Source organism: Argopecten irradians, chromosome 6 (genome assembly GCF_041381155.1).
Source record: "Argopecten irradians isolate NY chromosome 6, Ai_NY, whole genome shotgun sequence".
Taxonomy (NCBI): Eukaryota; Metazoa; Mollusca; class Bivalvia; order Pectinida; family Pectinidae; genus Argopecten; species Argopecten irradians.
In genome coordinates, this window is record NC_091139.1 from 2,238,852 (window position 1) to 2,266,716 (window position 27,865).

The 27,865-nt window shown below is 36.0% G+C and overlaps 1 protein-coding gene across 3 annotated transcripts; it reads left to right on the forward strand.

Moving 5' to 3' along the window:
- The first annotated feature begins 285 nt into the window (after positions 1 to 285).
- On the forward strand, positions 286 to 27,865 carry LOC138324701 (microtubule-associated protein RP/EB family member 3-like). Of its 3 annotated transcripts, none has more exons than XM_069269753.1 (7): positions 286 to 443; positions 6,103 to 6,141; positions 12,641 to 12,747; positions 20,306 to 20,510; positions 21,076 to 21,197; positions 21,660 to 21,806; positions 22,483 to 23,766. In XM_069269753.1, exons 1-7 carry the CDS (start codon positions 323 to 325, stop codon positions 22,483 to 22,485), a joined length of 744 nt encoding a protein of 247 aa, XP_069125854.1. In that variant the 5' UTR covers positions 286 to 322; the 3' UTR covers positions 22,486 to 23,766. The 3 variants fall into 3 exon arrangements, with proteins under 3 accessions (XP_069125854.1, XP_069125852.1, XP_069125853.1); XM_069269751.1 differs by lacking the exon at positions 22,483 to 23,766 and adding an exon at positions 24,248 to 27,865 and having other exon boundaries at positions 287 to 443; XM_069269752.1 differs by lacking the exons at positions 12,641 to 12,747; positions 22,483 to 23,766 and adding exons at positions 13,852 to 13,958; positions 24,248 to 27,865 and having other exon boundaries at positions 287 to 443.

Consider the following 27,865-nt stretch of genomic DNA (forward strand, 5'->3'; position numbering starts at 1 on the left):
TGATACAGAATATGAACTGTAGTGAATTAAAAATGTGCAATCCAACTGTCTGAAATCAATCTACAGCCCATTATTAGGATGGTGGACTACTAGCCCATTATTAGGACGCAGGACTACTAGAAATCAATCTACAGCCCATTATTAGGACGCAGGACTACTAGAAATTGAAAATGTTTGTTAAAATAAATGGTCTTAACCTAATTAGATTTACAATTTATACCTATATTGTTTAATTGTGCTGAAAACAGTTAACTAAGACAAAAAATGTTTAGAGTATTTATTGGCCTTGGCCTGTTTTGTTTTTATTTACAGTCAACAAACCATGGCGGTGAATGTCTACAGTACGAGTGCTACATCTGATAACTTAAGCAGACATGATATGCTCTCGTGGGTCAATGATAATCTACAAACCAACTATGCAAAAGTGGAAGAACTATGTTCAGGTATTTAAATTAAAAATATCATACAAAATCTCTGAAATATATATATAGTATACAATGATTAGAGCTGTGCATTTCTTTTGCAGATTTGTACCAGTTGTACAGTAAAACCCCGTTATATCGCCACCTTAATTCCTCTGGTGCCGTACGGAAACTGAACGGCCACTTCGTACTATATATTATGTACTGTAATACGAATAGTCACATAAAGTAAATTTCGATAGTAGTCTTTCAATAAATATGTCAGCTTTTTGTGTATAAAATACGAAAACCAAACTCGTTTGTGATACCAAGTATTGTGCCGTAATTGCCTGCTAGCTGGGATTTTCTCGGTTACATGATATTTTTAGCCCGGGAAATCCCACCCGGAAACAAAGAATAGAAGTTCTGAACAAGCGCAGTGCGGTCGTGACCTCACTTCCGTGCACATGTCTGCAAATATCAAAACAGGTACTCCGGTAATAAACGGCACTTAGACGACGATTTGATCTTACTAGTAAACGTCGGATTCTTCTGCAAGTACGAAATAATTATACAATGTATCACTCTTTAGATTGCTAGTTGCATTTTATGGTCGAACGGCGATATCGTGAAACAGACTTGTGGGTTCCTTTTTGTCAATAAACAACTAACGTTAATATTACGTAAAACACATGTACAGAAATGAGTTTTATTCACCACAACTTGCGACACCTACCTGTAAAACAATAACAAATGTGTACCCATATTGTTGATTGATTTCACTGTGTACACACGGTCATAAACGCAGCCATAGTGTGTGTAGCTGATTACGAGTCTGTCGGCAGTTGAGCACCTTACGAAAACATGTGTCCCTATTAACAGAATTTGGCGATATTAACGAGATCATTAAAGTGTTATTTTAATCATTTGTTCCACGAATGTGATGGCGGTAGGCGGGTTTGGCGGTATAATGGGTGTATTTGTATGGAGGGAAATCCGTTCTGAATAAATTCATGGCGATAAGCGGGTTTGGCGGTAAAACGGGTGGCAATATAACGGGGTTTTACTGTACTAAATTAATATAAACCGTTATCACAAAAAAACAAAATTTTGATGATAAATGTAATACATTTGGTGGCCATCTTGGATCCAAGTGGTACATGTGCTTTTCAAGAAAACAAATGATCCACTTTGTACAAGTTTGGTTCGGCTGGTCCAATGTATTCCATTACATATACCAATACAACTGGTACGACCCCGCAAAAGGAAACGCATGATCAAACTCTTTGGATAAAATATTGCCAAAATAATTCTGACATGCTATTAGCTTTTTAGGTCATCTGACCCGTTGGGTCAGGATGACCTATAGTCATCATGTTTTGTCCATCGTCGTGCGCCGTGCGTTAATTTTTCACATTTTGAACTTTTTCTCAAGTTCTACCAGTGCGATTAAGCTGAAAATTACATGAAATGATCATGACATGGTCCCGAGAAAGTGTTGTTATTTTTCAGGTAGATCCCAAATCCAAGATGGCCGCCACAGCCGCCATCTTGAAAACACATTTTGAACTTCTTCTCAAGTTCCACTGGTGCGATTTGGCTGAAACTTGCATGAAATGATCCTGACATGGTCCCGACAAAGTGTTGTTACATCTCTGGTTGATCCCAAATCCAAGATTGCTACCATGACACTATATCTAATTTATTTCCTATGTGATTATTGCCAAGGTAGTCAGATGACAGTTAAGGCCCTTGGGCCTCTTGTTTTTATTGGTCTGACATGCTATCAGCTTTTTTTATTGGTCTTGATGAGCTGATGAACTCGATTGACGATAGTTGATGACCAATTTATATAAATTTTAACTGATAAAACATAGAATACTTTGGACTAAATAAATTCAGTCATAAATTCCAAATGTCAATTTCTAAAGTTAGTAAATATTTAAATGTCCATTATTTGTATTGATATTTAAATGTCTAACTGTTGATCAACTTATACTCATTGTTCACTTTTGGATGCGATTTTGCTATATTCTCACAATATTTTCATATAAATCGCATTTAAGTCTGACCTAATGCGAGAAAAAATTGCGCAGTCAAAAATCATATTATGTTAACCGATCACAGTTCTGGAAAAAGAATCTATTCCTGTTTTACAAATCCTATTGAAAGTGAGTCCCAATCATTGTCTCCATAGCGCTTGCCCTGAAATTCTCGTAATTCAAATGCTTTATTAACCCTTTACTGCTACATGTGACTAATAAGCAGTAGATCAAAGTAATGTAGAACATGTACAACATTTCTTTGCTAGCAATGTGTCAGATGTTGAAAGTAATCGTGAGGGGTCGGATACTTTAGATTGGGAACTAATAGGTGACATCATTATTTGAAATATTCCTTAAAATAATTGTGTGTCCGATACCGACACAGAACATGAGGCAGACAACCACTTGGCCGGCAGCCGTGTTGACAGACGACGAAATTAACTTTCAGGCGAGTTGTAATTAGGCCTAATGCATGAAATAAACATTTTAAATAAATTGTTTTTCAGAAGCACTTGTTGAAAGATTAGATTGTAGATAATATAAAATGAGAGATATTGAAGTTTACCGTTAATGACAGGCATGTTGAAAGAAAACCGATTGATGAAAAATGGCAGCCTGTCACTTTAAACGATATGCAGTTTCTTATACATTGACTCTGGCTATGAGGTTTATCCAGTTAAAAAAAATATCCACCAACGGTCAAATGATAATGCTTTTGAAACATATTTTTTTCAGAAATTGTTCAACTAGGATCATTTTCAAGTGATTCACCTGACTGACAATGACTTACCTGGATGCATAATAATATTGTAATTACTATACGTTTCACCTGAGCTATTTAACATACTTTTTAGCCCACCATCATCAGATGGTGGGCTATTCAAATCGCCCTGCGTCCGTGGTCTGTCGTCCGCCATCCGTCGTCCGTCGTCCGTCGTCCGTCGTCCGTCCGTAAACAATGCTTGTTATCACTTTTTCTTAAAAACTGCTGCAGGGATTTTGTTCAAACTTCACATGGAGGGTCCCCTTGGTCCATATTTGTGCCATACAGATTTTGAGGCTGATCGGAAAAACAAGATGGCCGCCAGGCAGCCATCTTTGATTTTGGCAGTTGAAGTTTGTTATCGATATTTCTTGAGAACTACTGAAGGGATTTTGTTCAAACTTCACATGGAGGTTACCCTTGGTCCGTAGTTGTGCCATACAGATTTTGAGGCTGAACGGAAAAACAAGATGGCCGCCAGGCAGCCATCTTTGATTTTGGCAGTTGAAGTTTGTTATCTATATTTCTTGAGAACTACAGTAGGAATTTTGTTCAAACTTCACATGGAGGTTACCCTTGGTCCCTAGTTTTGCCATACAGATTTTGAGGCTGATCGGAAAAACAAGATAGCCGCCAGGCAGCCATCTTTGATTTTGGCAGTTGAAGTTTGTTATCGATATTTCTTGAGAACTACAGTAGGGATTTTGTTCAAACTTAAAATGGAGGTTACCCTTGGTCCCTAATTGTGCCATGCAGATTTTGAGGCTGATCGGAAAAACAAGATGGCTGCCAGGCAGCCATCTTTGATTTTGGCAGTTGAAGTTTGTTATCGATATTTCTTGAGAACTACTGAAGGGATTTTGTTCAAACTTCACATGGAGGTTACCCTTGGTCCGTAGTTGTGCCATACAGATTTTGAGGCTGATCGGAAAAACAAGATGGCCGCCAGGCAGCCATCTTTGATTTTGGCAGTTGAAGTTTGTTATCTATATTTCTTGAGAACTACAGTAGGAATTTTGTTCAAACTTCACATGGAGGTTACCCTTGGTCCCTAGTTGTGCCATACAGATTTTGAGGCTGATCGGAAAAACAAGATGGCCGCCAGGCAGCCATCTTTGATTTTGGCAGTTGAATTTTGTTATCGATATTTCTTGAGAACAACTGAAGGGATTTTGTTCAAACTTCACATGGAAGTTACCCTTGGTCCGTAGTTGTGCCATACAGATTTTGAGGCTGATCGGAAAAACAAGATAGCCGCCAGGCAGCCGTCTTTGATTTTGGCAGTTGAAGTTTGTTATCGATATTTCTTGAGAACTACAGTAGGGATTTTGTTCAAACTTAAAATGGAGGTTACCCTTGGTCCCTAATTGTGCCATGCAGATTTTGAGGCTGATCGGAAAAACAAGATGGCCGCCAGGCAGCCATCTTTGATTTTGGCAGTTGAAAATTGTTATCGATATTTCTTGAGAACTACTGAAGGGATTTTGTTCAAACTTCACATGTAGGTTACCCTTGGTCCCTATTTGTGCCATACAGATTTTGAGGCTGATCGAAAAAACAAGATGGCTGCCAGGCGGCCATCTTGGATTTTGATAGTTAAGGTTTGATATCCATATATCTATTTCTCATAAAGTGCTGAAGGGATCTTTCTCAAATTTAATATGTATGTTCCCCTAGGGCCCTTGTTGTTCATATTGCATTTTTGGACCAAACGGTGAACAAGATGGCCGCCAGGCCGCCATCTTGGATTTTGATAGTTAAAGTTTGTTATGGCTATTTCTCAGATTGTACTGAAGGGATCTGTCTCAAATTTCATATGTAGGTTCCCCTAGTGACCTAGTTGTGTATATTGCATTTTGGGACCGATCGGTTAACAAGATGGCCACCAGGCAGCCATCTTGGATTTTGATAGTTAAAGTTTGTTATCGCTATTTCTCAGAAAGTACTGAAGGGATCTGTCTCAAAATTCATATGTAGGTTCCCCTAGGGCCCTAGTTGTGCATATTGTGATTTGGGACCGATTGGTCAACAAAATTGCTGCCAGGCAGCCATTTTGGATTTTTTTATTCAAAGTTTGTTATCGCTATTTATCAGAAAGTATTGAATGGATCTTTCCCAAATTTCACATGTAGGTTCCCCTAGGGCCCTAGTAGTGCATATTGTGATTTGGGACTGATTGATCAACAAGATGGCCGCCAAGGAGTCATCTTGGATTTTGAAAGTTGAAGTTTGTTACCGCTATTTCTCAAAACGTACTGAAGCGATCTGTCTCAAATTTTATATGTAGTATATTTGAAAAAGTTTAAAAAGTAGAGAAAAGATCCATCTTTCCTTTGTCAGATATAGATCATTCTTTGGTGGGCGCCAAGATCCCTCTGGGATCTCTTGTTAAAGATAACAGCAGCTTAGATAGAGATTATATGTAGTACATAATACAGATGCATATATAGACTGTGGAACATCAGCTTAGATAGAGATTATATGTGGTACATAATACAGATGCATATATAGACTGTGGGATGATAAGACCAGACACTTAGCAAGAAACCAACTACACTTTCTTTCAGAAAATCTCTTGCGAAAAAAGGAGTGAGAAAAAATCTCATCCATATCTGAAAGATCTCATTGAAACAATTTGAGAGAGATTTTTTCTCCCATTGTGCCCAAGGTCAAGGGAGAACCCTGCATACTCCGTAGGTAAATACAACATCATATGAATATATTTTCATGTTGCAAAGTTTTCTGCTCTTGAGGTAGTATGCTACACCATGTGCAAATTTCAACTCATTGCTCTGAAAAATGTCATGTTGGGTCCACAAAAAGTGAGACGTATAAAAATTGATAGCCATAGCTGCTGGCATATTTCTTAATAATATTTGTTTGATTATTTCAGGAAGTGTATACTGTCAGTTCATGGACATGCTGTTTCCAGGTACGTAGTGTATACTTAAACTCATAAATGAAATATTGTGTTGTTTATATGGTAACATATTATAAATATATCATTAATTCAACTTGTGCTGGCTAGGTCTAACTGCATCTTGTGAGCTAAATTTGGTAGGGCTGAAACGATTAGTAATTTTTGTATTCGATTATCCGGTCACATGTAATCGATTACTAATTGATTAATCACTTGAACTGAAGGCAACTAGATAAAGTCTATATTGTCTCGCTACTGACTACTGAAAACGTCTGCCATGTTTTGGTATCGATATGACAGAGCCCATGCCTTACATAATATAAGCCTACCAATAAATAAGAATAAATTTATTGACAAAACAAACATATTTTATCCCAAATAAGCCCCGAATTCTGTTCCTGTATCATCTTATGTAAAATCGTTTAAATCCAATCTGCTAACCCGCTGTTTTGACGTAACCTTCACACGTATGACTAATCAACCAAATCAGGATCGCCACGGAGCGACATGACCAAATTTTCATCAATGAACTTTTTTATTTCCGTGATCAAAAAAAATGAAATAAATCAACAACTCTTATTTTCTATTGGAATATGAGCAAAAACATTCCTTTTTTTATGAAAAACATATGCAACAGTAAAATTAAAATGTTCGTGACTACTGCTCCTTCCACCTGAGCGTCCCAGCGGCAATTAGGCCTCCCTGACGTAACAACATGGAGCCGATCGCTAGGCCTAGTGAAAATTGGCAAACAGTGTATTGCAAGCTTTCTCATGACATTCACTTTCTCATTGATTAATGACTTTAACTTTCACAGAGACTAATTATCCCCCGCGAAACGCGTTTGCGGGGGATATTGATTTGGGCTCTGTCCGTGCGTCCGTGCGTCCGTCCGTCCGTCCGAGTATCGTTTCCGGGCTATAACTCCTAAACCGTTCAACTTGGCTACACGAAACTTTCTGTACATGTTAGGCTAGTGCTCTAGTTGTGCCTTTTGCTAATGGGAACCTTTCATTTTCGATACTTTTTCTGTTACCATGGAAACTTATTCAAAAATACCATATTATTAAAGTTTCCTTTCTATTCCGGGCTATAACTCGAAAACCGTTCAACTTGGCTACACGAAACTTTCTGTACATGTTAGGCTAGTGCTCTAGTTGTGCCTTTTTCTAATGGGAACCTTCCATTTTCAATACTTTTTCTGTTACCATGGAAACTTATTAAAAAATACCATATTATTAAAGTTTCCTTTCTATTCCGGGCTATAACTCGAAAACCGTTCAACTTGGCTACACGAAACATTCTGTACATGTTAGGCTAGTGCTCTAGTTGTGCCTTTTGCTAATGGGAACCTTTCATTTTCGATACTTTTTCTGTTACCATGGAAACTTATTCAAAAATACCATATTATTAAAGTTTCCTTTCTATTCCGGGCTATAACTCAAAAACCGTTCAATTTGGCTACACGAAACTTTCTGTACATGTTAGGCTAGTGCTCTAGTTGTGCCTTTTTCTAATGGGAACCTTCCATTTTCAATACTTTTTCTGTTACCATGGAAATTTATTAAAAAATACAACTGGGCGCGGGGGATAATGCCAAGCTTTGCGGCTCCTTGTTTAACAAGTATTTCTCACATCATAATCATATATGCTTTGTTGAGTTCAAAACATGTACAAAAAGAGAAGAAACTACAGTCAGAATGGCTTCCTCAGAAATCCATGATCTGTCAAAGTGTTTATTCAGCTTACAATGCACTTGCTCTGCATGCAATGATTAACAATTAATAAAATCTTTAATCGATTATCAGCGATTAGTTTCATTAATCTAATCGCCTCCGATTATTTGACTTATCGTTTCAGCCCTAAAATTTGGTATTATTGATGTTCAGAAATCTTCCATCTGTCATTAGAGCTATTTCATCACAGCTTGCGTTCTTGTAATGAATTTTATAGAGAGGATTTGATGAATAATGAAAAATGCGTAATAAAACAATAAGCCAATTGCAAATTACAATAGTGTTAATTGGACAATGATAAAAATGTATTAGTGATACTAGCTGAAATGTTCAAGTCTTGCTTCCAACTCTTGTTCTGATATTGACATCGTAAAGAATAGCAACAACAGATAAATAAAACATATTTGTGTAAGTGAGACTTGAGTTATGATATTTAAATTTGTGACAACACATGACAGACAAAATGCAGTTAAGTTTAGCCAGTTATATAGATTCATATATGTTCTATATGATTCCTGTCTTACTTTAGACAGAATTATATCGTTAACTTATCATTGTGGATCAGAATTCTGTTAATCATTAAAAATGTCAACCATTTTAAAAAATCTAGAGAAAAAATGACAAAAAAATGATAAATTATATGTATATTTTTGAAATTCATGTCATTTACTGTATTATTGCAGTATGAAAAATATAATGAAAATGTCATTTTGAAAAATAACATACATATTAAGAAAATCTTTAATAACCTTTAATTAAAAAAATAAAGAAAATGTGTAAATGGGATTTTAATTTGGTAGGTAATTGGAATTGTCTGTTTGCATTTAAGAAGTGTACTGTTGGAACTAAAAAAAAAATCATGTACACAGTTAATTATGTGTGAATTTTCAAATCAAAAATTCATTATTTATGTTTGGTGTATGTTACTACAAATTGTTAAAATAGAATTGTACTTTGATCTAAGGCTGCTCTTTTTAAAAATTGTTAATTGTCTTATTCATAAAATGTGTATATCATCAGTCTTCATTTTATTGTAAGGTGTTTAAATCCACTTGCCTGTATAAAAACCTAACCCAAGATTTAATGCAGCACTCTTAAGATGTTATACATGAATCAATGATCAAAATTTTTCAAACTTACTGATAATGAATTGAAACTAGTTTGGTTAGTTAAGTACAATCGCAGAGAGATGTTAACATAAGTTTTTAGGTCACCTGAGACAAAGTCTATTCTAATTGCCTTTTGTCCGTCATCGTCTGCGTGCGACGATAAACTTTTTAGGTCATTAGACCCGAAGGGTCAAGATAACCTATAGTCATCATGCACTGTCCATCGTCGTCCGCCGTGCATTAACTTTTCATTCAAACGACTTCTTCTCAATAACTATATGACCTAAAGTACTCATATTTGGCCTGTAGCATGCTGGAATGAAGAGCTACCAAAGTTGTGAAAATGATTGACCTTGACCTTTTTTCAAGGTCACAGGGGTCAAAAAGGCTAAAATATTTGCACGACTTCTTCTCAATAGCCATAAGGCCCAGAGTACTCATATTAGGCCTTTAGCATGCTGGGATGAAGGGCTACCAAAGTTGTGAAAACGAAGGACCTTGACATACTTTCAAGGTCACAGGGGTAAAAAAGGCTAACATCTTTGAAAACAACTTCTTCTCAATAACTGTTAGGCCAAGAGTACTTATATTTGGCCTGTAGCATGCTGGGATGAAGGGCTGACAAAGTTGAGAAAATGAATGACCTTGACCTACTTTCAAGTCACAGGGATCAAATAGGCTAATATCCTTGAAAACAACTTCTTCTCAATAACTGTTTGGCCCAGAGTACTTATATTTGGCCTGTAGCATGCTGGGATGAAGGGCTGACAAAGTTGAGAAAATGAATGACCTTGACCTACTTTCAAGGTCACAGGGGTCAAATAGGCTAAAATCTTTGAAAACAACTTCTTCTCAACAATTGTTTGGCCCAGAGTACTTATATTTGGCCTGTAGCATGCTGGGAACGGCAGACAATGTTGTGAAAATGAATGACCTTGACCTACTTTCAAGGTCACAAGGGTCAAATAGTCTAAAATCTTTGAAAGACTTCTTCTCAATAACCGTTAAGCTTGGAGTACTCATATTAAGCCTGTAGCAAACTGGGATGAAGAGCTACCAAAGTTGTGAAAATGAATGACCTTGACCCATGGCCTAAGGTAATAAAAGAATTGAATTGACCCACTTTCAAGGTCACAGGGGTCAAAAAGGCTAAAATCTTTGAATGACTTCTCAATAACCGTAAGGCACAGAGTACTCATATTAGGCCTTTAGCATACTGGGATGAAGGGCTACCAAATTTGTGAAAATGAATGACCTTGACCTACTTATTTCTTAACCATGACACTATATCTAATTAATTTCCTATACGGCTATAGCAATTGCCAAGGTAGTCAGATGACCATTAAGGCCCTTTTCATTTTCGACTTCTTCTCCAAAACCGCAGAAGCAATTTCAATAAAATTGTGTACAACAAACCTTCTAAGGCATAAGACCAATCAAAATTGTGAATTGTTTTATTAGAGTTAATTGTTAGCCTGAGATATAGAAGTTTAATATCCATATTAGTCCCCGCGGATCCCCTGTGGGCGGGACAAAACAGGGTCAAAATGACTAAAATTTCAAAAAAATTCTGAATTCACAGGTTTGATGGAAGCAAATACTCTTTATAGATTAAAAAGTCAAATTTGCAAAATCACTGACCGACATCAAGGGCCAGTATGTTGTGTTTATATGTCTTTGTTTCATTCTATATCTGTACTCAGGTGACCGTTAAGGCCCACGGGCCTCTTGTTGCCCTAATGTAAAACATGTTTGTAACAAACATGCTTACAACAAATTCATTGTTATAATGATAGCGTTGTAACTTTCATTCCTTATCAAAGCTTCTATAAGATGTCTAACATCTGTGTAACAAATTATGCTTATAACAATGGGATTGTGTTGGTCCCCAGAGGTTTGTTATAGCCATGTTTTACTAAAGTACAATCGCTGAAAATATCAGGGAAGTGGATTTATGAGAACTTCAATTTTTGCCATGCATTGGCAAGTGCTTTTAAACAGTTTTGTGCATTTTCATTAAAAAGGAGGATATATATTTTGTTTCCTTGCAATGGTCACCTATTTGATTGATTGTAGAGGACTCTATTATCTTTATTAGCTAGGGATGTAATTTCTACAAAGTTTCTTGTCTGATCTTGATATCCATATAATTATTTTCTCCATTCTGCATTCAGTATTTAGGATTTGGAAACAAAACTTTTATTACAATGATATTGATGGAAAGGTTTGTTTATGTTAGCTAGCTATATAGTATTGAAAAAACAACAGTTTCATCAATGGTCTAAGGCCTGTATTCAAGGAAATTTGGTAAAATTCTCCCTAGAAAATTAAAGTATTGCAGAAGTTAGTAAAAAAAATTAAGTTTAAGAGCTATCCTTAACTTCTGTAATGCTTTCCTATAGAGAAATTTAAGCTGAAGTTTTAGTTCTGAAAAATGATGAAACTTTTGAATAGCCCACCATCAACAGATGGTGGGCTATTCAAATCGCTTTTTGTCCGTGGTCCGTCCGTCCGTCCTTCCGTCCGTTAACAATTCTTGTTACTGCTATTTTTCAGAAAGTACTGAAGGGATTTTTCTTAGATTTCATATGTAGGTTCCCCTAGGGCCCTAGTTGTGCATATTGTATTTTGGGACCAATCGGTCAACAAAATGGCCGCCAGGCAGCCATCTTGGATTTTAATAGTTAAAGTTTGTTACCGCTATTTCTCAGATTGTACTGAAGGGATCTTTCTCAAATTCCAGGTACAGGTTCACCTAGGTCCCTTGTTGTGCAAATTGCATTTTGGGATGGATCGGTGAACAAGATGGCCGACAGGCCGCCATCTTGGATTTTGACAATTGAAGTTTGTTACAGCTATTTCTCAGAAAGTACTGAAGGGATCTATCTCAAAATTCATGTGCAGGTTCCCTTAGGGGTTTAGTTGTGCATCTTGCATTTTCAGACCGATCGGTGAACAAGATGGCCGACAGGACACCATCTTGCATTTTGATAGTTGAAGCTTGTTACCACTATTTCTTAGAAAGTACTCAAGGGATCTGTGTCAAATTTCATGTGCAGGTTCCCCTAGGTCCCTGGTTATGCATATTGCATTTTGGTACCGATCGGTGAACAAGATGGCCGACGGGACGCCATCTTGGATTTTGACAATTGAAGTTTTTTTTCCGCTATGTCTTAGATTGTACTGAAGGGATCTGTCTCAAATTGTATGTGCAGGTTCTTCTAGGGGTCTAGTTGTGCATATTGCATTTTTGGACCGATCGGTGAACAAGATGGCCGACAGGCGGCCATCTTGGATTTTGATAGTTAAAGCTTGTTACCACTATTTCTCAGAAAGTACTCAAGTGATCTGTATCAAATTGCATGTGCAGGTTCCCCTAGGGGTCTAGTTGTGCATATTGCATTTTCGGACTGATCGGTGAACAAGATGGCAGACAGGTAGCCATCGTGGATTTTGATAATTGAAGTTTGTTGCTGTTCAGAAAGTAGTCAAAGGATCTTTCTCAAATTTCATGTGTAGTAATATGTAGTAAAAGTTTGAAAAGCAGAGAAAAGATCCCTCTTTCCTTTGTCAGACAAAGATCGTTCTTAGATGGGCGCCAAGATCCGTCTGGGATCTCTTGTTGTGATTTGTCATCAAATGTATAATAATTCATTCAAATTTCAGGATGTCTTTCGATGAAAAAAGTAAAATTCGTTACTAAGTTAGAACATGAGTATATAGCGAATTTCAAGCTGCTGCAAAATTGTTTCAAGAAACAGGGAGTAGACAAGGTGAGATGAGAACCTACAGACAGGAGGGCTGATCTAACGCAGAACTTTCCTCCCAGTCTCCTAACAGCAGCCTGCCTTAACATCAACTTCTCTGCTTATGTATATACACACAATGCCCTGTCAAAGTCATACTCAACTTTCCATAGGTTTTAACAGAGAAAATTTATGGAAAATCTGATCGTTCGACTTTTAATAGGGCAATTATATGGTTTTTATACATATACTGATGTATGCCACTTTATAGTCATGCTGTACATGCGAAAAAAAATATATTCAAGTATTGTGTAAATATAAAAAAAAGAAAATATCCATGACGATTATAAAGTTTACAAGATTTGACAGCATTATAAAGTTGGCATTGATGTTATGTTTATCTACCAATCTGGTGATGGGCTGATGAACACTAAATACCATATGGAATTATGTTTTATGTTGAATTCCACAAAGATGTCGTATAATTCAATTCATGTTCAAAAAGTAACATTTCTTTTGGTATTTTACGTTGAAAAATTTGTAAATATGATGAATAAATGAAATATGCAGAGAAAATATTGTGTCTAAATTGGAATATTCTCCATTAATGGAACATTGTTTTAAACACTGGAAAAGTTATCAGTGAAAGTTCAATTAGATCCCCATCACTGGACCTTGTCCTTCAGCATGTAGGTACAAATGGCCACACTAGTTGTATGCATGGACTTATTTGGTTTGGTTTGGTAAAGGGATATTAATAAGTTCATATTAATATTGTTTACCTTTCAGCTGATTGACTGAGTTTGTGCCTTCATGTATGCCTGCATTAAAAGAGGTCATGGTTGCTTGTGAAACTATATGTAAGCGTGTCATGGGTTAAGTTTAAATACTCCTATTTTGAGACGTTAGCTTATTATTCTTGAAGTAAATACTGGTAAAGTTACACAAGCAATGATGACCTGTATAGTTTTCCGCCCTAACATTCTGTCTTCATCCCATTTCTTTGTATTCTGCACCTGATAAATAGCTCTCAAGGACCATACTCATGTTTAGCTGTTCAAGGTAGCACTGCGAATAATACGAAGCCGATTTCATTGCCAAGCTTGTGTTTTGTTTTTTGGTTTGTTTCAGGACATATCCCTCTGAAGCAAGTGAAATTCAATACAAAACTAGAACATGAATATATACAGAATTTCAAAAGACTACAAGTCAGCTTTCAAAAACTGGGTGTTGATAAGGTGAGTGGCAAAGGTCTTGACCCTTGACCTGATGTCATCTCCGGAACGCCACAGCATCACCAAATATCTTCATTAGAATTGGTTGCCTTTATCATTCCCAAATTTGTCAAATAGATATTTCTGGCCCACTTTTTGTTTTGTAGTAGTTTGCTTTTAATGTGTGTTAATTGTGGTTTCATCATGTTCTGTCTTGTGTTAATTCAGCTTTTAGACTTTTACATTTCCCCACATCTTCTTTATATGTGTTTTATGTCTGCTCAGTTCGTATGTTTGGGTGGGGACCTTCCTATATGTTCTTGCAGATTAAATCTATATTCATGCCATCATGGTTTGCATGTGATTCTATATTGGTGAATAGAAATCTAATGTTAAATATCAGAGGTTACAACTTATGAAATTCAACATAAATCTAATGTTAAATATCAGAGGTTACAACTTATGAAATTCAACAGAAATCTAAAGTTAAATATCAGAGGTTACAACTTACAAAATTCAACAGAAATCTAAAGTTAAATATCAGAGGTTACAACTTACAAAATTCAACAAAATTCTAATGTTAAATATCAGAGGTTACAACTTACAAAATTCAACAGAAGTAGGGAAAAAAGTCACAAGGACATGATTTTAACAGTTCACTCTGCTTCATTTTCTCACAAACCCATGTAGATGAATTGCTTAGGTCTTCCACATAGGCAAAGAACCTTGATATGTACTAGTCTCCAGGTGTAGTATGGCCAGTTTTTGTGTCGCCCTTGAGCAGGGATGGTGTATTCATAACAGTTATGGTAGGAGCACAAAGGTTTTCATGCAATAACTTGTCTTCACTTTAGCTTCTGAAGCACATATTAGACTCCATACTGATTCATTTCCACCAGAAGTGTTGATACTTTAGATTGCTGTTCAGGTCCAAAAGGTCAAAGTCTACACTTACTAAAATAAGGAAAATATCCTTTGTAACTAAGGTTTCTCTAAGTTCAATCATCTGAACTTAATCTCAAAATCTGGATGACATCCCTAGGGTTTTATCATGTTCTAGGGTTGTAGTGCAAGGTTGCTGTTTACTCTTTAAAAAAACAGAATAAGAAAAAATGCAATGACTGAATTTGCAGGTAACACATCCACTAACATGTATATAAGTTTATGTTTCTATCCTATGAGCATGAACATCTGGGGTTAGGTGGATGTATTAATTGTCATTACCATAGACACTGCTCTCTAGATCTACACATTTCAAAATTTGCTACCAAGAAGTGGAGGGCTAGAGTCAGAACACCTTTATTCTAAAAATAACTATATTAAAGAAAATTCAATGCATTTGCTTTTACCTATTTGTACAAAAATTAACTGCACTGATGTACAATCTCGTTCTGGATTTCAGAGGGTTGGGTCAGATATAAATTATTTAGAAACAATTACAAGGATTTCAAAAGGTTAAAAATATATTGAATCTTAAATTGTTACCTGACTATCTATATAAATGTAAGTAATTTTGCCGATTGACCAGTCTATAGTATGCTTTTGGCGAAAGTCAATCTCACCAGAAGCTCAGTAATAAGTTTAAGATTACGGTTCAGGTAACAAAACAGTTGTTTAATGCCTTTTCAGTCAACAGTCAAAACTCTTTCCTTCGGTGTTAGTCCCAACACCTTGGGAGGCTGAGGGGAAAAGTTGTGACTTGAAGGCATGAAACAACTATACTGTTACATTTTACGTGCTTATTTCCAGGGATTCTGTGATAAACTTCCAGTGATCATGTGTGCATTGCTTCCTGTTTTTCCTCAGTTTGTCTAGAAATGTCAAGCAGGGGGATATAGTAACCGGTATGTAGTCTAAAAAAGTCTAGGAGGGGACAGCGTTAACTGATATTGTGCGACAATGTGAATGACGTATTCATAAATGTGTGATTCTATATATAGGTAAATTGATTATGGTTTGTTTGGACCTCTCTGTGAAAGAGGAAGAGGGGTGGAGTTACCCATTGTCCTTTTTAATAATTTCATAAATACATAAATACTGTAAATCTTATCCTACGAATTTGGCCATACATCAGACTCAAAATGCACTTCAGAGTATAGGCCCTGCCTCCAGTCCCGTCTGACTTTGATACGGGTACATTTGTATATAGAGGTGCAAGCATTAAAATCTGGAGTTATCATAATATAAATGCTGTAATAGAGTTTACAAACAAAGGATGTACAATTATCAAGGTGTCAATTTAGATAAACTGGTAAGTAAATTGATAACAATACCAGTAAGTTTGCATGTCTCTGTAATATATTCACATTTCTTCTTTACACTGTTACAGGGGTACTAATCCACATCATCAATCAGTTGTATTTTGAGTTGAAAGTCAACCATTTTGTATCGCCTCGCTGCTAAGTGTATCATATTAATCAGCTTTGGCAGTCAATAGTATGAAAAAAAACAATGATTACCGAACTCAGACTAACATTCCTAAGCTAGGTATCATCTTATCTTTTTCACACACTTCAGTATTTATCAACATACCAGTGATTTTTCTCCTTATATAACTGGGGTCGGTAAACAACCCCATTCCCAATGCCAAACCCCCCTCTTTTTTAGGTCACCCGAGGGGGTCAGGATGACCTATAGTCATCATGTTTCTTCCGTCGTGCGCCGTGGGCCGTGCGTTAACTTTTAACACTTGCATGAAATGATCCTGACATGGTCCCGACAAAGTGTTGTTATTTTTCGGGTCGATCCAAAATCCAAGATGGCCGCCACAGCCGCCATTTTGAAAACACATTTTGAACTTCTTCTCAAGTTCTACCAGTGTGATTTGGCTGGAACTTGCCTGAAATGATCCTGACGTGGTCCCAACAAAGTGTTCTTATTTTTCTGGTCGATCCAAAATCCAAGATGGCCCCCATAGCGGCCATCTTGAAAACACATTTCGAACTTCTTCTCAAGTTCTACAAGTGCTATTAGGCTGAAACTTGCCTGAAATGATCCTGACATGGTCCTGACAAAGTGTTCTTATTTTTCGGGTCGATCCGAAATCCAAGATGGCCGCCACAGCCGCCATGTTGAAATCACATTTTGAACTTCTTCTCAAGTTCTACCAGTGTGATTTGGCTGAAACTTGCCTGAAATGATCCTGACATGGTCCCGACAAAGTGTTCTAATTTTTCGGGTCAATCCGAAATCCAAGATGGCCGCCACAGCCGCCATCTTGAAAACACATTTTGAACTTCTTCTCAAGTTCTACCTGTACGATTTGGCTGAAACTTGCATGAAATGATCCTGAAATGGTCCCGACTAAGTGTTCTTATTTTTCGGGTCGATCCGAAATCAAAGATGGCCACCACAGCCGCCATCTTGAAAACACATTTTGAACTTCTTCTCAAGTTCTACCACTTCTTCTCTAGTTCTACCGGTGCGATTTGGCTAAAACTTGCCTGAAATGATCCTGACATGGGCTTGACAAAGTCGATCCGAAATCCAAGATGGCCCCCATAGCGGCCATCTTGAAAACACATTTCGAACTTCTTCTCAAGTTCTACAGGTGCGATTAGGCTGAAACTTGCATGAAATGATCCTGACATGGTCCCGACAAAGTGTTGTTATTTTTCGGGTCGATCCAAAATCAAAGATGGCCGCCACAGCCGCCATCTTGAAAACACATTTTGAACTTCTTCTCAAGTTTGACCAGTGCGATTTGGCTGAAACTTGCATGAGATGATCCTGACATGGTCCTGACGAAGTGTTGTTACATCTCTGGTTGATCCCAAATTAAAGATGGCTACCATGACACTATATCTAATTAATTTCCTATATAATTATTGCCAAGGTAGTCAGATGACCGTTAAGGCCCTTGGGCCTCTTGTTCCCAATTACAATGAAAAATTCCCAAATCAAATTGCTGAAAACAAATAAATCCTGGAAATCTCTCCTCTCGTTTGATCTAAAAACAAATTACTCTGAAACTGTTGTTATGGTCGTCACCTTTTGATAAATTGACACAGTTTACTGTTTTACAATATTTAAATACCTATAATACCATGTTCATTGATGTGTAACTTTTTCCCAAAAGACCCTGAAAAATCACTGCATACCTTGCATTGCTGCTAACGATGATTAATATGTCATACTTGCTGATGAAGCGATACAAAATGGCCACCTTTCTGCCAACAATACAGCAGATTAATGACGTAGATCGGTAACCCTATGTTGGTCTAGAGATGGTGTTTTCTGCATGCCATTCACCACATTTTAAGTTCCAAAATTCCATTAACTGTCGCATTTAGATCAATGTGTCAGAAATGCAGCCAGTCCCTCTTTCAAGTGGCCACTATTTTCTTGGGTAGGAGTTGTTAATGTTAATATTTCCCAAATTAATTTTAGCTCTTGTCTGGTAATGTTTGATCCTTAGTTCTATCAGAAAAATATCAGTCGACTGAAATAATTTTTATGTCACCTGAGACGAAGCCTTAAATGACCTATTCTAATCGCCTTTTGTCCGTCGTCATCCTTCATATGGCGATTAACAATTTACATTGTTGACTTCTTCTCCAAAACTGCTGAACCAAATTTGTTGAAATTTTGCAGAAACCTTCCATGGCCAAAGGTCAACTAAAATTGTGAATTATATGGTCCAAGAGGCTACCCCCCTCCCAGGGGCATGAGGGGTGGGGCCAAAAGGGGTTAAATAGGCTAATACTTTAAAAATCTAATTCTGAAATTCCAGAAATGGTAGAATCAAATACTCTTCATAGATGGAAAGGTCTTAAGGCCCTTTACAAAAACTGTGAATTATATGAGCCTGGGGTCTTGGGATTTCCCCTGGGGAGGGGATCAAGTTTACTATAGTTTATATAGGAAAAACACATTTTTGAGCATTATTTGGTCATTTGTAACAGGAAATAAGTCAAATCTTGTCAGAATTATCTGTATAAATTGCCATTGAATCATTTCAATAATTTTTCCAAGACTGACCTTCAGGTGCCTGAGGGGTGGGGCCAAAATGGGTCAAATAGGTGAAAACTTCAAAATCTTCTTCGGAAATTCCAGAAATGGTAGAATCAAATACTCTTCATAGAAGGAAAGGTCTTGAGGTCTTTTACAAAAATTGTGAATTATATGACCATGGTGTCTCAAATTTCCCCCTTGGGAGGGGGTCAAGTTTACTATAGTTTATATGGGGAAAAAAACTTTTATTGGCATTTTATGCTCAATTTTCATAGGAAATGATCCAAACTTGGTTAAAATTATTACCATGAGAGATAGCATTTAAACATATCCATATACGTCTTCACTGACCCCCAGAGACCAGTGGAACGGTGCCAAACGCAGTCAAAATGACTTACAAAAAAAAGAAATCTTTTGAACACAGATTTGATAGAACCAAATACTCTTCATAGATTAAAAAGTCAATTTCAATGGCCTGATAGGCCGATATATAGTGTTAATATGTCTTTGTTTCATTCTGAATCCAAACTCAAGTGACCGCTCAGGCCCATGGGCCTCTTGTTTCAAAAACCATATAACCTCACTGTTACATAAAAGTATATATTTTGTATGAATATATATCAATATATGAATAAATACTGTTTAAATACAAAGTACATATATCTTTACAAAAGTATTATGTATTATTTAATTACATTTGTATGTGAATCCTCTACCAACTAACAATAGTATTGAAATACCATATATCACATTGATTAGTGTCTGACATTAGTTTTACTGGTTTACTTTGAGAAGTAGTTGGCTGATACAACCAATATGTCCAATTTTGAAATCCCAAAATGATGCGAGAAAATTACGATTCACTGTTGAATCCACCTTTTGGTGATAGTGATGTCATGAAATGGTTTTTGTGACATCTGAATCACCAGAAGGTGGAACATCTTGACGGTAAATCATGCTTTACTCTTATTTTTTTGTGTCTTGAAATCAACATATTGGTAGTTGGTCTCTATAGTTACTGGGTATGTGTGATAAATATAGATGTGGCGTGAGAAAAATCTATATTGCTATACCAAATCTTTGATTTCTTATTTCTAAAAAATTGTTCAATCTATTCAATAACTGATTTACATAGGTATACATTTTTGAACAGGTACTTTAATTGAAACTTAACAATTATTATGATTATATAGAGTTCATTTAATTGATGACATTATATTGTACTGAGAAAAAATATAAGATCTTGCAAACATTGTAGCTTATTCATGAAATAAAAGAAAAGTAATAATGATGAAATAACATGCTAATTACAGTAATTTTCAATATTTGGATTTATTCATGTTATCTGATGAATGTTCAATAACCAGAACTTTAATTTTTTACTTCCTTTCACTCTCAATGAATTTTCTTATTGATAGGTTATTCCAGTAGAGAGACTAGTAAAAGGAAAATTTCAAGATAACTTTGAATTTTTACAATGGTTTAAAAAATTCTTTGATGCCAATTATGATGGAGGAGATTATGACCCAGTAGCTAGTAGACAAGGTCAGACGATGGGTGCTCCAGCAAAAGCTCCGACACGCTCACCTGCCACAAAAACATCAGCTAAACCAAGTAGAACAGGTATTGTATCACTATTATATTGGAAAATAGGGGGAGGGGTGTCCTTCACTTTTTCCAATAATGACATCGATTTTTGCCTGGATATAAGGACTTACTAGGGTACATAGTGTTATGGATATGGGCCTTTATTTCTAGGGTAAAACACAGCTGGATTTAAGGAATGTTATGCAAGAGACCATTGAGCAAAAATGTACTTGCATGAGCAAAATAAAGCTCTTTAAAGTCTTCAAAGTCTACCAGAAACAACATTTACTTTCTCAAAACTTTTCTTGTTCAACAATATCATTTGTTGGAAATCCAAGCTGATATTGATAGCACTAATAAAAAATCAACCAAGTTGCCCAAAATTGTTTGCAGACATTCAAAGACTAAAGACTTCTACTTTCAGTATTCCAAAGTGCATATTGTGTTCAGCTGTTTGACAACTTGTTTCTTCTGCAATATCTTTTAAATATTATTGATAGATTTGTTTGAGACTATCTTCTAAGAATCTTCTTTCATTTCTGTATAGAAATATTTATGCAGTTCCTCTAATATTGATGATTGCTGTTTTTGTCATGCTTAGTTCCGTCTGCCCAAACAAGAAATCCATCTGGTTATGGTGCTAAACAGCCACCAGCAGCTCGTGCAAATAGCCATGCAGCAGGTGATAAGAGCTCAGAAAAAGTATCAGAACTCACTCAAAGGGTAAGCAACTGACTTCTACCACCTTTTCCAGATGTAGTTATTGTCAAGTATGTGCCAAATTTCAGCGAGAATAATTACATTTGCCTTTCACAGACTTGCTTCTTAGAAACATTGAATTAAGGAGTGATCTTGTGTGAAGATTTTGTTTGCATCTTTGAGTGTAGGCTAAATATTGGACATGGCAATCTTGTGCAGTACAATATTTCCGTAAAGAAATATTATCTACTTGTGCTTTATGTTTCGGAAATACCTATCTGATTTTTTATCACTCTTTGTATACATTCATCAGTTTTCCAGTTATTTGTTTAGCTTTCGCAATTTATAAAAGAAAATAATTTTTATGCAAATTTATTGTGAAAAATTAATTGATAATCAGATGACCCAAACCATTGATAAAACAAATAATTAAAATTTGAGTTACAAAATCAATAATTAAAATTTGAGTTACAAAATGATCTTCAGATTCGTGATTTACAACTGACTGTGGAGGGTCTAGAAAAGGAGAGGGATTTCTACTTTGGAAAATTGAGAGATATTGAAGTGCTCTGCCAAGAACATGAAGATCACGAATATATAAAGGGCATTATGGATATTCTATATCAGACAGAGGTATGTATGTTTACAGCTGTGCTACCCCAACTGAGAATGACGCATGTATATAAACCCCTACCGCTCTACTGCTGACTTGTATCAAAACAAATATTCTTCAAATTGCATCAACATTTACTTGACTAGTATGTCATTACTTTAGATATTTTAACAAATCTTCAAATTTCAAGCAATATTGCATATGAAACTCCTTATAGATCTAGCAATGCTCATTACGTAGGGAACTGCCATGTGTCCCGGCTGCAGGCCGTGTGCAAAAAGTCAAACAACATATGGGATTTATAAGATGGGTCAAAAACTGTTTTCAATAAGTGGTTTGTAATATGATTACAGCAAAACTAACAAGCTACAAGGTTAGTGGCATTTTTAACCGTACTGTTATAATTATATAATTAGCTATCAGCTTGGATCTGGTTACCTACAAAATGAAGTGATTCACTCACAATGTGATTATTGCAAGCCAACGTATCTGCTATCCGATTGCTCTTTAAAGTTTGTTATTGATCTCAAATACACTAATAACTTCTTGTGGCTATTTTAAGTAACTAGATTATAATATTTTCAATTAGTTCTGATAACTATTTAGGTGTAATATCTTCAGACATTGACATGTACGGAGTACGGCAGACTGCCAATGTTTTTGACATGTTCTGCAAGATATGTTTCACTGTTTCAGTAACGGTGGCCAATAAGAGAAAACAAACACAATGCAAGTATATTATGTTATTTCTTCTAAATACATCACTTCTTTGTGCAAGTTGTCAAGTAGTTATTGTGAATGTTTTGCAATGAAATTACCACTTTTATAACATTGAATTTGTGGTTTCCCGGACATCGTTTTCCCCCAAAATTTTAAATGCGCAAAATACCGATAGATTTTTTTCAGCATTTTCAGCCCTAAGAAAAAATACATGTGCAAAGTACACTGGTATGTAAGTTACACAAGTTTTTACGGTATTTGTAACAATTACGATTGTGTTTGGTACAGCTAATATAGCCAGAGTGATCGCGATTTACCTGTGGATTGGCGACATTACTCGAGTCTATAAATAACTAGCTACACTCATTCAATACATCAATACAAGTCAGCGGTAGAGCGGTAGGACTTTATATACAGGCGTCGTTCTCAGTTGGGGCAGCACAGCTGTGAGTAACCTGAAAGGTTCACAGTGAATGCTGGAGATATACAGACGCCTTGTAAAGTGATACTTAGTTGACAATTTTGTCTTTGCATATTACAGAGTTACCAATGGTCAAATACATGTATATTGTAATTGAATATGTAAATGGTCAAATACATTTAGATTGTAATTGAACAAGGGCATAGGAAGCAGGGGGGGCAATGTGCCAATGGTGTGAATCCGGTATGTTCAGATTGAGCTAGGTTGCATAATGGTAAGACGACACTCACAATTATCATTTCTAAATGCAGGTAACATTAAATCGAAAAGTTACCATGTTAAGAATGCTTAAAAATCATCAAAATACAAAACTGTAATATTTTTCTCCGGGAGAGACCCCCGGACCCCACAAAAACCAAAATCTCGCGCCTACGGTAAATTCAACAAAATGCATCGTAAAACTCATCTCAGCCATTCTAAATAGTAAAAAATTGTCCCGGGGGAGACCACTGGACCCCCTCAAACACCAAAAATTTCGCGCCTATGGCGCTCGCAAATTCAACAAAATACATCGTAAAACTCATCTCATCCATTCTAAATCATAAAACTTTTTCCCAGGGGAAACCCTCGGACCCCCAAACACGAAAATCTCGCGCCTCAGGCACTCGCAAATTTAACAAAATGCTTTGTAAAACTATCTCATCCATTCTAAATTGTAAAAAATTTTGCCGGGGTAGACCCCCCGACCCCCAAATTAATTTCATTTTAGCGACGCCACTGTCTATAGATGTGTACTATGATTATATGTAATGATATATGAAAAAAGTATATCGTATCTCCTGTGGGTGCGGGGCGCGGGGGATGGGGTGGGGGGTTTAAGAAATATTGGGGACCTTTGCCCCCCCCCCCCCATTACGTTTCATCTTCCTACGCCGCTGTTGAATATGTAAATGGTCAAATACATGTAGATTGTAATTGAATATGTAAATGGTCACATACATGTAGATTATAATTGAATATTTAAATGGTCAAATACATGTAGATTGTAATTGAACATGTAAATGATCACATAAATGTAGATTGTAATTGAATAAGTTAATGGTTTGAGGGATAACTTCCTGACACCATAAAGAGGACTTTTCAATGACTTTTTTTATAAACTCTAGATCTTTAAGCATTGGAAATTCAGCACTTGTATTGTTGGGGAAAAATGACAATGTTGTTAAAAGTATTGTTTAACATTAAACCAGACAAAAACACGTTTTGATTTAGATATTTACCAATACTCTATTAATAATGACTGAACTCTCTTGATTGTAGGAGGGCTTTGCTCCTCCAGAGGATGAAGTTGGCAATGATATTGATAACGGAGAGGAAGAGGAATATTAGTTAGCCTATACCTGATGTATATAATTATGTGACCCAGCTCTCATTACATCAAACATGGGACTTAAATAACAGTGTAATACTGGAGGTCTGGAAACGGGAAAGTCTTCACACATACACACAGTATGGGCGTTAGGATGAATGCAAGGAAAGAATCTGTGCTGTTGATGCTGAAAGTCTTGTTCAAGTAAATCAGCTTGATGTGATAATTGTTGGCCTTTTTGAATTTGTAACTACCAGTCTCTATGCTAGGTTTGAAACAGTATATTGCTCATTTTAACATGAATTTAAGTTACAAATTGACATAGTGCTACAGCTTGCAAATACAATCATCAAATGATGTTTGCTGTATGATTTGTACATTTTCTATCGATTTTCATGTGTTTTCTTTTTTATTTTATTATTATTATTGTCAACAAAGATTGAGATCTGTGTTCGTCAACCATTGTGAAAGTTGTTTTCCTTCTTGAACATCAATTTTTTGTTGGTATCTGCTTTTAAATTAAACAATGCTTAAATTTAATTTTGGTCTTGATTCTTACCATTTTGGGAAATGCTTTCAACAGTCATGCATTTTTTGAATCATAAAAAAACCATATGTTAATATACGGTATGTGAAATGATTGAATTAGAGTGATTCAATAATTTTGTGTATTAAACAGTTGACATGCAGATATTTTCCCATACCTCATTTTAAATCAACTGCTTTTTAACTTCTTTTTTTTTTTTTTTTTTTTTAGCCCACCATCATCAGATGGTGGGCTATTCAAATCGCCTTTTGTCTGTGGTCAGTGGTCCGTCCGTCCATTAACAATTCTTGTTATCACTATTTCTCAGAAAGTACTGAAGGGATCTGTCTCAAATTTCATGTGTAGGTTCCCCGAGGGCCCTGGTTATGCATATTGCATTTTGGGACCAATCGGTTAACAAGATGGCCGCCAGGCAGCCATCTTGGATTTTGATAGTTAAAGTTTGTTATCGCTAATTCTCAGAAAGTACTGAATGGATCATTCTCAAATTTCATATGTAGGCTCCCCTAGGGCCCTTGGTTTGCATATTGCATTTTGGGACAAATCAGTGAGCAAGATGGCTGCCAGGCAGCCATCTTTGATTTTGATAGTTAGTTTGTTATTGCTATTTCTCAGAAAGTACTGAAGGGATCTGTCTCAAATTTCATATGTAAGTTCCTCTATTGCCCTAGTTGTGCATATTGCATTTTGGGACAGATCGGTTAACAAGATGGCCGCCAGGCAGCCATCTTGGATTTTGATAGTTAAAGTTTGTTATCACTATTTCTCAGAAAGTGCTGAATGGATCATTCTCAAATTTCATATGTAGGCTCCCCTAGGGCCCTAGTTGTGCATATTGTCTTTTGGGATCGATCAGTTAACAAGATGGCCGCCAGGCAGCCATCTTGGATTTCGATAGTGAAAGTTTGTTATTGCTATTTCTCAGAAAGTACTGAAGGGATCTGTCTCAAATTTTATATGTAGGTTCCTCTATTGCCCTAGTTTTGCATATTGCGTTTTGAAACCAATTGGTTAACAAGATGGCCGCCAGGCAGCCATCTTGGATTTTGATATTTAAGGTTTGTTATTGCTATTTCTCAGAAAGTACTGAAGGGATCTGTCTCAAATTTCATATGTGGGTTCCCCTAGGGCCCTTGGTTTGCATATTGCATTTTGGGACAAATCAGTGAGCAAGCTGGCTGCCAGGCAGCCATCTTTGATTTTGATAGTTAAAGTTTGTTATTGCTATTTCTCAGAAAGTACTAAAGAGATCTATCTCAAATTCCATATGTAGGTTCCCCTAAGGTCCTAGTTATGCATATTGTGTTTTTGGACCGATTGATGAAAAATATGGCCACCAGGCAGCCATTTTGGATTTTGATAGTTGAAGTTTATTACTGCTATTTCTCAGAAAGTACTGAAGGGATCAGGCTCAAATTTTATATGTAGTATGTTTGAAAAAAGTTTGAAAAGCAGAGAAAAGATCCCTCTTTCCATTGTCAGACATAGATCATTTTTTGGTGGGCGCCAAGATCCTCTCGGATCTCTTGTTTTTTCTGTATCGCTCCTTATCAGTCCAGGAATAAGAGTACTTCCATTACTTGTGTGTTGATTGTTCAGCTGTTGGGAGAAAAAAACCTGCTATAAGTAAGTACATAAAATTGTGGTCATAGGAGACACAGTGTATTGAGATTAAAAGCAAACCTTAAACTTCATGAACTGTTTTAACAGTGCTTGGCTGAAGTAAAGTGTAGGGCAATCATTCAAAATCAGCTTATGTTATAAATGTATCAGATGTTGTAATAAAACGGACAATGTTATAGTCTCCTTTGAAAACCTCCACGCTTGAAATGTGTCAATGTAGTATAAGATGTTAACATTTGTCACCACAGACATCCATATTGTCATGTTTAAGCTATACCTAGTCTCTTTTGAAATGAACTGTTTTATCTGTTTCCGGAAATAAGTTTGTGCTTAATGATTATTTTGGGTAGAGTATTTGAGTTGATATGACCAGATTGGTATGACACATCAACGTTTAGTTTGTATATATTGTTTTAGACGTTTCTTGTGGAAAAAGGAGGCTTTATTAACATGTGGGGTAAGCGACACATACTTCAAAGGGTTAAAAATGTTCTTATTTAAAAATCAAAATTAGGGTGTCATTTTATAGTGCTAACCATAGCTATTTAACTATTTGCATATTTATACTATAAGAGTTCTTATCTGATGGTGTTTTTGCATCCACAAGATTTACATCCCTTTAAAGTGCTACTGAATACTAGAGATCAGCATATATATCTGGTTCTAAAGGAATAATATTAGAATTTGAACATGGAAAGTTGATTATGTCTCGATAGGATATTACCAGCAGTTATGTAATACAGCATTATCTTATTCTAGTTCTACACATATTTTATAAAATGCACATCAATTATACTTGCATGTTTTTTTTCTGCATGGAGAAGTCCCCTTTTAAAGCAGATTGGTGCATATAATGGAATTTTCAAAATGATACACAGATATTGTTATGAATCTCGTTATGCGATATTTCGAAATTGGTGTGCTAGTTAAATTTTAGACTTTAAATCAAAATAATATAATTAATAGAAATTTTACAATGATCATTTCATTTTATGGCCCATTCTGTTACTTTGGAACATTTCTTTAAGGGTATACAGTATTATTAATTAATTTTGGGTTGGAAACAAGTTCCTGCACGGAATAATATTACACTACTTAATCTTTGTATCACTTTGCCAAATTTGTTGCTATTTAATATACCATAGTCTCACTACATTTTGTATTGTATGTACTCAGTTTATAATAACTACATGTGTACTATTATCTTAATTACTTCATATTATTACAAATAACTGTTTAGCATGCCTACGCTTGTTTATCAGTTACAAAGAAACTCCTGTATAAATGTTTAACTATTTGTTCAAAGCAACAATATTTCATGTGATTGTAATATTTAAATAGCCGAAATGTTCAAGAGAAAAATAAAGAAATAACACCAAAGCAAAAAGTGTATTTATAA

What these genes read in the sequence shown, in the direction of transcription:
- LOC138324701 (XM_069269751.1), top strand. Translation starts at nt 323, where the DNA reads ATGGCGGTGAATGTCTACAGTACGAGTGCTACATCTGATAACTTAAGC. An exon ending in TATCAGAACTCACTCAAAGG is followed by an intron (nt 21,198 to 21,659) that starts GTAAGCAACTGA and finishes AATGATCTTCAG; the next exon opens with ATTCGTGATTTACAACTGAC. An exon ending in ATATTCTATATCAGACAGAG is followed by an intron (nt 21,807 to 24,247) that starts GTATGTATGTTT and finishes TCTTGATTGTAG; the next exon opens with GAGGGCTTTGCTCCTCCAGA.